General features: G+C 40.0%; 1 protein-coding gene across 2 annotated transcripts; it reads left to right on the top strand.

Moving 5' to 3' along the window:
• Positions 1–291: 291 nt before the first annotated feature.
• On the top strand, positions 292–13,411 carry UFD1 (ubiquitin recognition factor in ER associated degradation 1). Of its 2 annotated transcripts, XM_074972643.1 has the most exons (12): positions 292–442; positions 1,541–1,673; positions 2,429–2,461; positions 2,886–3,007; positions 3,388–3,518; positions 4,226–4,298; positions 5,423–5,491; positions 6,221–6,286; positions 6,671–6,718; positions 8,757–8,845; positions 10,653–10,734; positions 11,769–13,411. In XM_074972643.1, exons 1-12 carry the CDS (start codon positions 440–442, stop codon positions 11,841–11,843), a joined length of 924 nt encoding a protein of 307 aa, XP_074828744.1. In that variant the 5' UTR covers positions 292–439; the 3' UTR covers positions 11,844–13,411. The 2 variants fall into 2 exon arrangements, with proteins under 2 accessions (XP_074828744.1, XP_074828743.1); XM_074972642.1 differs by lacking the exon at positions 292–442 and having other exon boundaries at positions 1,556–1,647; positions 11,769–13,410.
• The last annotated feature ends 1,227 nt before the right edge of the window (positions 13,412–14,638 follow it).

Genomic DNA, 14,638 nt, shown 5'->3' with positions numbered 1-14,638 from the left:
CTATGTTGACACCTATAAAGTTCCGCCTTCCGCCCTTTCCCAAAATGGCCGCAGCGGAAGTCTCTTGACTGCCTCAATGGCCGCTAGTGTCAACACGTTGCATTCTGGGAAATGTAGTTTTGTGGGGACAGTGGGCCACAACCTCCAAACATTTTTCGCCCCTTTGCGAGCGATGAACGTGCTCAGTTTTGCTGATTGCCTTCAACGCTGTTAAAATAGCGCCACGCCTGTAGAAATTAAAAGTCACCCTAAGAGGAGAGGGGCTGGGCTAAGGGATTTCCCCCTCCCTGCCCACCATTTCCCTCAGCCAGCCGATTTCCTGTGGGGGAGGGGAAGCAGCCGCTGCATTGATCCTTCCCCGAGCTGTCTAAAGGCGCTTCTGCGGTGTCCCTCTGTGAGATCTCCGAGAAAAGGGGCAGGAGCAGCCGCTGCCGCCAGGATGGTAAGTGCCTGCAGGGGCTCTTGTGTGGGTGTCTGAGAGCTGGGGGAGAGACGGCGGAAGCTGCGGAGTCACCCTGGCTGGCTTGTTTACGCAGGCGGGGAGGTGCTAGGGGAGCGTGTACCCGCCAAACGCCCCTCTGCTCTGCGAGAGGGTCGGGCTTTGTCCGCCTGGCTCTAGGGCAGTGAGGGGGACCCTTCAGGGTGTCTGTCTGGGACATATGTACCCCCCCCCCTCTTCTCGGCCTTCCTCTCAGAGAGAGCCAGCTGGGACAGGAGAGATATTTAAAGCCCTCTCTGGAAACTTCCCCCCCCCCCCGAAAAATCTTTGCTCCCAAGAGCAGAGAATTGCTTAATAAAGCACCCCCAATTTAGTGTCCCCACTCACTCCCAGACGGTTACAGGGTGGGGTATGGATGGCTTTTTAGAGTAGTAATATATGGAGTAATCGTAAAGAGTTTGCAATCTGTGTGATCCTGGGCATTTCCTGGGAGGTGCTGACTCAGTGTTCTCCCCTCCCTTTGATTTACAAGTGAGGATGCTACCCCACTGGATACCTAGGAATGATTCTCTCTCCGCGATGATGAAGACTTCAGCCTGTGTTTATCCATAGGCTATATGCACTGTCATCTCTTGAATCATTAAAATAAAAGTGCAAGGGTACAAACATATCCTTCTGCCACACCTATGTTGAATATCTCTTGTCCTGTGCTGAAGAGTTAAAGAAATGACAATCGCTTGTATTCCTTGTTGAGTTTAAATTAATAGTTTGCACTGTACACTTGCTGTAGCACTGCACAAATAAATGGTTTTTAGGATGTGTATGCTTATTTCAAATTGAAGTCCATGTCTATTCTACAGTTTGTAGAATCAATCAAAATTGATTGTGGTGATAAATTACAGATGAATTTTCACTTTCTTATTTTATGTGTTTCATTGGTACATACATATGTCTAAACCATATTTATATTAGGAAAAATAAGCACACAGCATTGGTTAAGATGACTGCAATGGAGAACAACCTCCTGAAAATCTTAGTCTGCTGGTGTCTTAGTAAAGTGGATCGATGTTTGCTAACACACTGTCATTTTTCATCCCCCAGTTTTCTTTTAATATGTTTGATCATCCAATCCCCCGGGTTTTCCAGAACCGCTTCTCAACCCAGTATCGTTGCTTCTCAGTATCCATGCTTGCAGGACCTAATGACAGGTCAGATGTGGAGAAAGGCGGGAAGAGTATGTGCATGTTTTATTTTGAATAATAGACTGATGAATGCTATATGTGAATGTTCAGTAGTATTGTTTATGGCAGGCGGTTGCAGAAACAGTATAAGGCCACAAACATAATAAGCATGGAAACATATTGATGGCTTTGTGACTTGAATTAAAGGGGCACTTGCAGGTTAAATAAATAATCTCTTCTCATGTTAATATCATTTAATTGATGTTGGAGTTTCTGATTTACCTCCATGTAAATTAGAAGGCCCATTATTTTTAAAAACAAATGGTTTTAGCTGTCACTAATAAAATAAGCCATTTAAGCAAATAAGATTTAAAAATCTGTTGTCTTTGCCATATATGTTTTTTGCTTCCTCTTTTGGCTTCACTCAGCTTCAATAAGGAGAATAGATTTGTCAGCTCCACTTTCAGGCTCCCATATGTTAGTCAAATGCTGTGTTTGAGTTGTCAGCACTTGGGTTGTTTAACTGTAACCAAATAAAATTACTTTTGGGAAATATTTTTGTTAGTGTATAAGCTTTTGTAAAACTTTCTAACTTCTCCCATTTGCCCCACTCAGAATCTACATTTTGGATTAAAACTACCAGTTATTGTTTGTCTAGATTGATTCCAATAGAATTTGTAGCTCACAAAGTCGGAACCTGGGTAAAATGCTGTCTCCTAAGAAGGAATGATAAAACTGTACACTGCAGTTGCTTTCCATAGCCATGCTATTCCTAATCTTATTGTAACTTTCTGATTAATTTCTGCAGTAATCATGCCACCATCTGCCTTGGATCAACTCAGTAAGTAATGTTTGTTCTACTGTAAGAACGCTAGAAATATTGTGTTGTATGTATGTGTAGGCAAACACCAAAAACTGCTTTATGTATCCGTTAAGAAGATGTGGTGTAAATCAAGATATACCAAGAAAATCCATATTGAGGGTAAAAATCATATGGGTTTTTTTAACATATTTTGTTTGTCAAAGGGTTTGGTGTTCCCTTATCTACACATAGTTCAAATGCTAGGCCGACAGTGTCAGCTTTCTAGCAGCTGCTTGACACCATATCACACTTCCATTAATGAAATGAGCGTCCTTTTTTTTGTAAATAATTTGGTGTGTTTGCTAGGATATTGGCTCATTCTCTTGCTAATGTTCAGTCTCTGGAACTTTATAAATCTGCCATGAGCTTTATAACAAATTGTATCTTTTTCCCCTTCTGCCAGGTCGACTTAACATTACGTACCCTATGTTGTTTAAGCTGACTAATAAAAATTCAGATCGAATGACGCATTGTGGTGTGCTAGAATTTGTGGCTGATGAAGGCATTTGTTACCTTCCACACTGGGTAAGTGGCCTTACACCAAACTGTCAGAATTTAAAGTATAGGATGAATGTGGTGTTGGTGAATATTACAGTAGAATATTTGCTGAAATTGCATTTCACTTGCACAGTCAGCACCTTTTAGTGTTTGAGTCACAGCTAAAGCTTTCCTCTGAGTTAATCAAAGTAATTTGCTGCATATACTACGTTGTTACTGAGACATAAAGGATCAAGAACAAGTTTTTTCCTGTAATTATACCTAATGCAAACCCACAGAATTCAGGGCAGAATATGACCCAATATATTTTACATATTCTCAAGGGAAATTCCATCTAAAAGTTACCTGTTTCTGTTGCATAGATACTGGTATAGTGTCCTGTTTTTGTCACCAATGTTTTTTTGCAGATGATGCAGAACTTGCTTCTGGAGGAAGGAGGCCTGGTGCAGGTAGAGAGTGTTAATCTTCAAGTTGCTACTTACTCAAAATTTCAACCACAAAGTCCAGATTTCCTTGACATCACCAATCCCAAAGCTGTGTATCCTTTCACTTCATCCCAGAGGAAGCAAAAGAAGGGGCTTTGGCACTAGCTTACCCTAAACAGGGGAGGAAAAGCGGGGCAGCTTTTCAAGCATTGTTCAGATATGTCCAATACCAGCTTACTGTTACTAGTGCCACCTCTGAAAGCTAAGAGGTAAGAGAATGGAATCTGGTAGGAGCCAGAGCAAGTGCGGAGAGATGTGAATTCCCTGCAGGAAGTGTAGCATTCTTCTAAATAAAGGCCTAATGAAATGGGCCAAATCCTGTAGTCCTTGCTCAGGCAAATATTCTTTGCACCAAAGAATAAAAGCCTAAAGTAGGGAATAAAGGATTTTTCCTTAAAATTACTTAATGAGAGCTGCTAGGTACTTGGCACTTCTAAAAAATCAGGCCACTGATTCAGGAGCCTAACTGTAGAAACTTTTTTTTTTTTAATTCTTGGCTTTTATTTTCCAGACAGTCTGAATAGGTAAATTGTAGTCTGAAGCACATGCCTTGTTTTACTGTCTAGAGAACTTTATAGGGTTTCCCTAAGAACATCTATAAGGGATGTTGAATGCCTAATGCTTGTTAAACTGTCCATGGTACTTATATTTTAAGTCACATGTAAGACAGACCTGGAACCAGAAAATATGAACTTGTTGATGTATAACTTGAATATTGCACTGAAAACAACCATACAGTTCTTCTTAACATAATTCAAAGATTAGAAAATGCTTTGAGAAACTTTGCTTGTCTAACCACCGGGGATGTTATTGCCATCAACTACAATGAGAAGGTACGGTATCTAGTGTAAATAACACTATCTAACTAAACCTGTGTACAGTCCCAGGAAACATAAATCCTGACTCTGCATATGGTTCGCATGGAACCCTAAAAAGACATTTATAGAATCACATAATTTACAGATACTCCCATTTGAGTGTCAGTAGTAGCTGAACACGGGACACACCATGCGTTTAGCTTAAACCACTACCCTGGTCCATCCATTTTTCTGCACATATGCGTAAATGGACACTGTGGGAGCTAATTGTCAGGAGCAAATGGACCCAAACAGGAAAGATGTAAGAGTTCCGAAAACAGCCCCAGAGGGACTTTGGACATCTCAGGGAGGCAGGTTCATAGGTGGGACCTTACCCAGGGCCTTGCGGACCCCCTGGCAAGTGGGACCCAGATTTTCAGGAGCTACAAATGCAAAATTCTATAGTAGCTTCACCTACATATTTTTTTTTTTTTAAAGGCCTTTATTGAATTCTGAGAATGAATAATGCAATCCGTTCAGGAGCCTTGGTGCTGGTCTTAATATTAAATTCTGACTTTTGACACCTTTGATTTCTGAACAACTTTTACATTTTCAGATTTTGCTTCTGGGCAAAGTACTTATTTGCCAGGTTTCAGCTCAGTTTGGATAACTTGTGGGTAAATCATAATCCATTTCAGACAAAGGATTATTAGGAGCAAAAGGGCTTATTATCAGCAGTAAAACTATAGAGGACCATTTTAACATAAATGAGTACAAGACAGTGCAGATATCCTACCTCACCTAACTTGGAGCTGTTTTTTTGGCAACTGGAAATCAGGAGATTCAGAGCCATATAGCTCGCCTCTGGCCAAATAAATCCCTCCAGCTCTATTGAGGGGCAATGAAAATCTCTAATGTAGAAGAAGTCTTCCATTTTGAAATATAGTCATGATGGGGGCACCCAGAGGCCCTGATCTGATTGGAAGCCTTGTTGTGCTACATGATGTACAAACATAGAGGTAGACACAGTCTCTGATCTGAAGAGCTTATGGTTCATTGAAACGAATGCTCTCTGATGTGAGAATTTTGCCCAAGTTTCTTTAATCATTAATTTGCACACTAAGAGGAACAGCTTTATATTATACGTACTCCTGTTTCAGATCTACGAGCTTCGGGTAATGGAGACCAAACCTGATAAAGCTGTGTCCATCATAGAGTGTGATATGAATGTAAGTTGAAGTCTTTTTGTGGCAGGATCTTTATTTTCACTTAAATTATTCTTTTGAGAAGGGGCATCTGATCATGACAATGCTGCATTACAGAAATATAGCTATGCTGTGGGAAAGGTGAGCATTCAGTAATATAGATCCTGTAACCATAAGTGAGTTGCAAGATGAAGGCCACAGGTCATATACTATGGTTGCCAACTCTGCCTGAAGATATTCCGGGAGATTCCTCTCCCCCCCACCCCCCCATGACGTAATGTCAGGTTCCTAAAATATCCTATTAACATTTCCTTGATTGCTTTCAATAATCACCAGGAGTCCAGCAATTCCAGGCCAATCCTGGAGGGCTGGCAACCCTATGATATGCCCGTAGGTGGCTGAAGTGCCTATAATTCTTGTAGAGCCTTATTTGCAAATTGTTCTCTTATGAAAGATGCAGGTCCATCTGACAGCCTGGAGACTGAAAAGTTAGAACAGCTGCAGCGTGATGTTCCATGCTGCCCTGCCAGTATATTACAACTATGTGCTGGAGAAGCATCTTTTAGAGATGAGTCTCCCACAGTCCAATTGTAACACTTTTGCTAATTGAGCTTTTTTAAAAGATCCATTCCCTCTAGTTCAGAATAGAATGGTCGAGTTTGTAGCGATTTTAGGGATGGCATATGGTGATGATTAAAAAAAATGTGGCTCTGTTTAAAACAACAACAACAACGTTCCTTGCTATAAAAACAGGTGGATTTTGATGCACCTTTGGGATACAAAGAACCAGAAAGACACACACAACATGAGGAGAGCACAGTAAGTTAAGTTCATTCTTGTTCTCTACAGTGCATTCTCTCTAGTTGCCTTCTCTTCTTACTGTGGCTGTTATGGAGCAAAGATCACTAATGGATGCCTCTTTCTGAAAAGGTCTTGAGATCAGATAGTTCAGCCATACATTTTATTTCCAAGATGCTCTTGCCTACACTTCTTTTCCTTCCTTACCCCACCCTATGGAGATTGTTCATGTAGAGCAACCTATTTCCAGGACAAAAACTTTGTCAAAAGAATTCATGTTCAGTGAACTTTATAAAATACCTGTAAAAGTTTCATTCTGTAGGAAATCCATTAAACCATTCATGTTAATTTTGCATAACACAGCATGAATGTAATGAAACAGCTTGTTTCTCCTCTCCTTCCTAGGACGTTGAAGCAGACCACAGTGGCTATGTGAGCGACCTAGGATTTCGTGTAAGTATCTTCTTTCGGTCTGGTAGTGTTGTGGGCAAATCTATCAGCTGGGAAGGTGAACACGTATTCCCCGCAACTGCACAAATCCAGTTCCTTTGCTCAGGGCTTTTCTTTTACTTAGAAACAAAGATGCAAAGCAACCCAGTCTCACTACCTCACAGAGGTTTGTCTTAGTCCTCGTCTCGCCTTTCCCGGCTGAGGCTTCCCCCAGCCAGCTCCTGCTTGCTGCAGGTGTTTCCTTCTCAGGACTTCCAGGTGTGACAGGCCCCTTTCCTGGGCTTGGGCTCTCCTTTCCTGAGGCTAGGCTGCCTCTATTTATAGCAGATGCTGCTTACAACATGTAATCACACAACAGCCTGGCCTTGGAACTCTGAGATGTGCACTTGCACCCTAGGACCAACACTAGAGTCCTGTGGTTTTCACAAATGTGAAGTAACACCACAAAATAAAATGAAAAACAACATATAAAATGAAAAACTCATCCTGGAGCTGCTGTGCCTGTGGCTCCTCTCCCACAGGGCAGGGTCCGGTTCCATGCTCAGGTTTGGCCTGTTCACCCTTCCGTCATCATGTCATCCCCAGAGCGGGGAGCTGGGCCCAGCCCTGTGGGACGGGAGCCACTGCTGCAGGGTGAGTGCAAGGTGGGCTCGCTCTGCAACCCCCTGTCCCCGCCTCAGGACCTACCAACCCCTCCAGGGGAAAACATGTAATCTCCCACTCCAGCATGGATAAAACGAAATAATACAAACCTATTAAAAAAAAAAAAAAACAAAACAAAACCTTAATGTATTTAAAAAAAAAAAATCACAGGGTGCTAATCACCTTGTTACACATCCCAAAAAAAGTGTATAAGAGTCTGTGTAATAGGTTCTCCCTGCAAGGCATTTTCTCAGGAGCTTCTGATATATAAATACAGCAGTAACTTGTGTTCTGAATCCATAGTAAATATTACCACTCAAGACTCTGATGGCTTGTGTGTAATGGAAGTAACACTTAAGTATCTAACGGTACCTGAAGGAAGTGAATTTTGTTTATAAAATGTTACTGGGAGCACAAACAAGGCGTCCCCTCTGGACACTTGCTTAGCACTGGCACTGCTGTCCAAGAGGCTTGTATATCAATAACTAAGATTTAGAGTAAAAGTTTCTTCTATTGTAAATGTCATAAAATGATGAACTGACTTGTGAAACAATCATGCTTTTGTAGTATTCATGTGTTTAGCCGTTCTGAGATTCAGCCACGTACATTTTTAAGCCAGTCTGACATTCCATCCAGTAGTGTGCAGGGATATGTGCACATTGTACAACAGACCCCCATATATACTTTTACAGAGGAACTCTTGCAAATTACGTGCAATTAATGGTGTGGGAGTAGTTCCAGTGTTCTAAGCTAGGGCACAAATCACAGCCCTATGAAAAATCGCTGCCCCTGGGCCTTCAGTCTCTGTCCCAGTCCAGTTGTCTAGACCCTGTACTGTAGTCACTGTCCTTTCAGTCAAGGAAGACCAGAGGTAAATTCTTTCTTGTAGCGAGGGCAGTTTAGGTTGGACATTAAGAAAACTTCCTAACTGTCCAGGGTGGTTAAGCACTAGAATAAATTGCCCAGGGAGATTGTGGAATCTCCATCTTTGGAGATTTTTAAGAGCAGGCTAGACAAACACCTGTCAGGGATGGTCTAGATAATACTTAGTCCTGACTTAAGTGCAGGGGACTGAATTAGAAGACCTCTTGAGGTCCCTTCCAGTCCTACAATTCTATAAGCAGTCAATGCTATTTGATCGGTAGGAGAGGTGCTGGCCAGTGATGGTGGGTGCTCTCTACTGTTCCTGAGGAGCCAAGAGATGGGAACTGAAATACCAGTCTAATCTCTTGCATGGCAGTGCAGAATACTAACACTAGTCCACTAGATCAGCACCAATCTTGAATCAGGCCCTGTGCCCATTTTAGCCTTTTTAAAAAACAAAAATACATGCTTGCAGTGCTCTTCTTTAACAATAAGGTGGAACGTGTAGAAATGACTTTCTGCTTTATACCTGTAGGCATTCTCTGGCTCTGGGAACAGGCTAGATGGCAAGAAGAAAGGTGTCGAGCCTAGTCCCTCGCCAATTAAACCAGGAGACATTCGAAGGTTAGCCCATTTCATTCAGATTTCTACAGGTGGAAGGTTAATGTTTGAACAAAATGAATCATTCTTGATGTATTTGTCTGCTTCTGTAATATCAGTGAGAACCTGATTTCCCCAAATGTATTTAATATACGTTGCTTTGAGAGTGGTCAGATAATCACATGGACTCAGATCTGTAAAGGTATTTAGATGTTGCTGCTCTCAGCATTGCAATGAATGCCTAACCGACTAGGAACCTATATTTCATTTTCAAAAGGCATTTACGCACTTGAGTATAAATCCCATCAACTATCAGTATAAATACTTTTACAAAACTTGGCCATGGTCTTGTTTTGTTTCCTGACAGGATAACTGCAAAAGCATTTCTAAACAGGGCAGATTGATTTAACTCAAAGCAATGTAAATCACCAATTTTAATCAGGATTTAAATGAGCAAGCAGGAAACCTTGATTTAAATCATCAATTTTAATTGTTTGCATCTGTACTTTTAGTTATTTTCCTAAAGAAAAGTTGATTCTCATAGAATGGTAACCATTAAAACACGTTGATTTGCAATTAAATATAGCCTTTACACTAAATTTGGTTCTTCTTGCTAACCAGGAAGCTATGGCTTAATTTACATTCAGATTCTTAATCTTTACAGTTTTTATTATTTCTTATGTACTAGATTTTTTTTCCTTTTAATTTGTATCATGTTCTATTTGCATGGAAATTCAAACTCGATTAAAAATGCATAAAAACAGCATTTTAATTTTTTTATTAAAAAAACTACCTTAAAAGTGATAGATACATAAGAAGAAAGATTATCAGAAGGCTTATCAAAACATATTTTTCATTTAAAACTAATACATTTATTAACCAAAGAAAATATTATGGGTAGGTAAGGAACTGACATGCTTCTTTCTGGTCATATTTCCTTCAAAATGTTAGAACTAGTAGATCTTACTCTCTCACACCTAATTTTATTCATAGATTGGAACAAGAAAACAAGCTTTCTTGCTTTTCAACTCCCAATTGGTCTATCAACTTTGAATGAACTGATGTGATTGAATTAGTTGAATAAACTGAAATTAAGAAAATATCCTCTTTGCACCTGCAGAAGAGGCCAGTGCTGTCAAAAGCTGGTTTAGCACTTCAACAAACTCTGGTTCCAGATGCTTAGCCAGTGATTACCACCAACTCAGTGGTTTGACTTTCTTTAAAACTTGGCAACAAACGTGCTACTTAATATTATTTTTTGTATTTAATATAAATTATTTTAGTAGATTAAAGTTAATTTAGGCCTTATTCTATGTTATCAAATTTCGAAATTAGATTTATTTTTAAACTGTATTTATTTTAAATAAAAAATACCGAACTGAAATTTTAAAAAATCAGTTTCCCTCCACCCTGCTTCTGAATTAATACTCGCTATAGTAATGGTCCTATGAAGATGTGTGCATCCAGCTTCTACCTTAGTTTTCCACATATGCTTGGACCAGTAAAATTTGATCCCTCTTGGAAAGTGCAGACATGATGCATGTACATGGCTGCAGACAACTTAACTAAAGTGAATCATCACAGATATTTCTTTACAACATTTGCTCAGCTCTAATAAATAAATCTTTGTGAGCACATCGGACTCAGACCATAATAATCCTAACGACAGCTCTTCAGAAGGAATGGTTAGGATGACACTCAAGAAAAACAAAACAAAAAACCCAACAAAAACTGTAGAGAATAGTCCTGGCTATTGTTTGTCACATTTATTCCCATGACAAGAGTCTAAAGGTTTATTCAGTACCTTAATATCTCAATCTTCCTTTCCCAGAGGAATACCCAATTATGACTTCAAAATCGGTAGGATCACATTCATTAGAAATTCACGACCACTAGTCAAGAAAGTTGAAGAGGTGAGTAAACCTCTGTACCTTGCCATATTTGTAGAGAACTTAATACAGTGGAACTAACAGTTGTTGAAGGGGTCTGCATTGCTAGTGGGCCCCAACTCCAGCAAACCTGCTCAAATACTATGACTTGTTGACTGATTATGCAGACCCATCTGAGGTCAGAACAATTAAGGGAAAAAAAATATGCTAATTATAAGTGTTATAAATCACTGAAACCTAGTTTAAATAATTTTTTTTAATGACATGAGGAAAGTTCCCGTCATGGAAGGCTTTTTTAGGGAATATTGTGGTCCTTGATGTGTGGCTTCAGTTCAGCGTGTGATCCCTTATCTCATGATAAATCTTCAACAGTGGGGACTATTGTTGACTGCAGGGCCTTTTCTTCCACCATAGGGTGTGAGTAACTCCTATTCAAAACAGTGGGAGTTATTTGTCCCGTGGGGAAAATTGGGCCCCTGTTTGTAGCACAGTAACTATTGTGCGGTCAACCAGCTTTGCCACTAAAGGTCTGTATGTTAGCATTTTAGTGCGATGAGCCTTAATCTCTTTTATCTCTGAAATGGTGAATAACGGTGTGTGGGGGGTTACTGGCAGTAAAAATTAAGAGCTTCTTGCTGAGCATGATCAGATCCATTGTTTAGGCTCCCTGGCTTTGCCAATTCACAGCCTGTGATTGCTCATGGAGACCTTAAATTTTAAAACTACTCAATGATATTGAATATTATCTACAGGACAGAAAGCTCTGATGTTCTTATGTTAGCTAACATAAAAAGATTTGCCTTGTATAAGCTTGGAGGAGGAAATATAAAATGGAAGTGATGCAAAGGGATTTTGAATTAAATCTACAAAAGGTCACTGAAACACTAGCAACTTTTGGGGAAGGAACCTGTTTTCTGTGTAAATTTATGGATGTGAAATGTCAGTAGCCAGTGGAGTAGTGCTTTTATGATGGAATGTTGTTGTCTGAAGCAGGTCTTCTCTTTGTTCAATAATAACAAAAGCTGAACCTAACCAATCTTTCTCCCTCCTACATTCAGGATGACTCTGGCAGCCGGTTCATTGCATTTTCAGGAGAAGGCCAGTCCCTGCGCAAGAAGGGAAGAAAACCATAAATTATGGAACCTTTTGGCCAATTGGGGAGAATAAAATAACACTGCAGCGCATTGGATCTTAGTTATTGGGTTTGAGAGGAGGGAGGCTATTGGTCATTTGTAACACGTGGACACTTTGGTTTTGATTTTACTTTAAAGTGGAGTTGGCAATTTAGGAATTCTTATTTTTCAATTGAAAACTAAGCTCCAGGAGCTTGTAGTGGTTATTTTGTATGCTGGAAAGAGGGGAAGTTGTTAGAGAAACTTAAGAAACTGTACCTTATTCAAGCTGTACCTTATTCAAAGGATCAATGTCTTTCTGCTGTCTCAATTCTGAAGACTAGATACTACTTTCTTTGATATCCCCCATGATGATAGTATCATGTTGCTCTGAGCTTGTTAATTTTCCTTGTACATTTGTTTACCACACTTTCAAACCACCTTTCCAGTGCCATGTTCTCCACAAACCAAGGAATGTGTTTAGGTGGCATAAGACCTCCGTGGGAGGACTTTATCTGATCTTTAGGTTGGTTTCTTACTTAACGCCTAAGAAAACAAGAAGTCCCAAGCTGTGACGGAGAACCAAATACTTTCCTTGTCAGTTGTAATTAAATATATGGCTTAATACCTTTCTAATAGTTAAGATACAATAGGTCAGCTTAATATCCAGCAGTTACAAGTGAGTCAGCAGCATAGATATGGATGGTGAGGACATGACTTCTTGTGAGTTGTGCTGGATAACTGAGTACAAATGTCCAGCTCCCTCTTCTTTTAGAAGAGTGGTGTGTTTCCCACATCTGACACAGGGTCTTTAATCTTCTTTTCCTCTTCCTTTTACATTGACATGATCTAGTTTGTGCAGCCTCCCTAAAAATGGCGTAACTTTTCTTTACTCAGCTATACCTCCTCAAGCCTGGCTTAAGGCAGGGCTCAGGGGCTGTCCATGTTTGATTACTCTCAAATAAAGCAATAGACATTGTAAAAAATGCTACATCAGAAAAATCCACTGCATCCTGCCCATCTCTAAAGCCAAAACACTATTTCCCTACAATGTGACCTACACCAAGAGAAGGCTGATAGAAAAACATGCATTTTGAAGGCAACTTTGTTTTTAGATAAAAACCATTCCACATCTGCTGGCCTATGGGAGGTGGGCTACTACCTTTATTGCTCCAGAAGTGAATCATAACAAGAATGGCATGATCATCTGCTATCTGCCAGAACGGACCATTTAGAAATATACAGTAGACAACAGTGAATGATCATTCATAGCTGTCTACAACTTCCTTAGTCACATAATAGAAATTGGATAGATCTATTATGTCAAAAGCAAAACAACATTTATCTCCTCATAGTGACTCTTATTTGATGAGTAAGAGTATTGGTACCTGTAGCAATGGCTCTCATTTACATAGTTCAAGTCTGAAGTACCCTGGAGTACAGCGACAGCTGGAGTGGGGTGTTTGCTTTTGGCTCATCTCTATTTGCCATGTCTGTTGCATTTATAAGACTTCTCAAATCTCCTTAGTAAGGCAGTTTTACCCTTACCAAAGGTGACCATACAGTCAAAGGTTTGCAACTAGTGTGTGGTTCATGAGAAACTTCATTTTAATTATAGATTTTGCTAATATAATTTATAATTAAGCATATATAATAAACATTATAACAAGTTATTTTATTTCAACTAGAATTGCTTTGTAGTAGGTCTTTCCGTTTGAGGTGAATGTAACATCCGCAAGCAGCGGATGTTGAATGTGTGCACTGTTGGGAAAACAGGTGTCTGGGGTGGGGGGAGAAGGTAGCAGGGCCCTTTCCTATTATATAAAATCTGAAGTATTTTGTTGAAAAGAGCAATCATGCAATGAGCTGTATAACATTTATTTAATCTTCCCTGGTGTGAACAGAGCTATGCAGTCATGTGGGCCCTCTCACAGCTAGGGCTATTGCCCCTCATTGGTCTTGAGGCCAAAGCATTATCCCCTATTTCTTAGTCTGAAGTCCTGTTGGAGATGACATCTCCTAACTGCTCTTCCTGTTTGGCAATACTGTTTCCCAAGCTGTGGAGGTGGGTCACTGGTACCTGTACTGGGACCTGTGCTGTTCAACATATTAATAAATGATCTGTAACGGGAGTGAACAGTGAAGAGGAAAAGTTTGCAGATGACACAAAGTTATTCAAAACAGTAATGTCCAAAGCTGACTGCAAAGCATTGCAGGGGATGTCACAAATGTGGGTGATTGGACAATAAACTGGCCGATGAAATTCAATTTTGAGAAATACAAAGTAATGCACGTTGGGAAAAAATAATCCCAACTACATGTACAAAATGATGTGTTCTAAATTAGCTGTTAACCACTCAAGAAAGAGATCTTGGAGTCACCATGGATAATGCTCTGAAAACTTCAGCTCAATGCATAGCAGCAGTCAAAGAGGCTAACAGAATGTTAGTTACTATCAGGAAAGGGAGAGAAAAATAAGAGAAACTCTGATAATGCCACTATATAATCCTTGGTGCACCCACACCTTGAATACCGTGTCCAGTTCTCGTGGTCTCATCTGAAAAAGGATATAGTGCAACTGGAAAACATTCAAAGGAGGGGGACAATGATGACGAAGAGCATGGAATGGCTTCCGTATGAGGAGAGACTAAAAACATTAGTCCTGTTCGGTTTAGAGAAGAGGCAAATAAAGAGGGATCTGATAGAGGTCTATAAAATGATGAAAGGTGTAGAAAAAGTGGATAGAGACGTATTATTTTCCCTTTCCCACAATACAAAGAAACAAAACAGAGGGAGAGGGGTCTTTACTTGATTAA

This window comes from Natator depressus, chromosome 15 (genome assembly GCF_965152275.1).
Source record: "Natator depressus isolate rNatDep1 chromosome 15, rNatDep2.hap1, whole genome shotgun sequence".
In the NCBI taxonomy this organism is placed as follows: Eukaryota; Metazoa; Chordata; order Testudines; family Cheloniidae; genus Natator; species Natator depressus.
The sequence above is the reverse complement of the archived record's forward strand: the minus strand, read 5'-3'. Positions and strand labels throughout refer to the sequence as shown.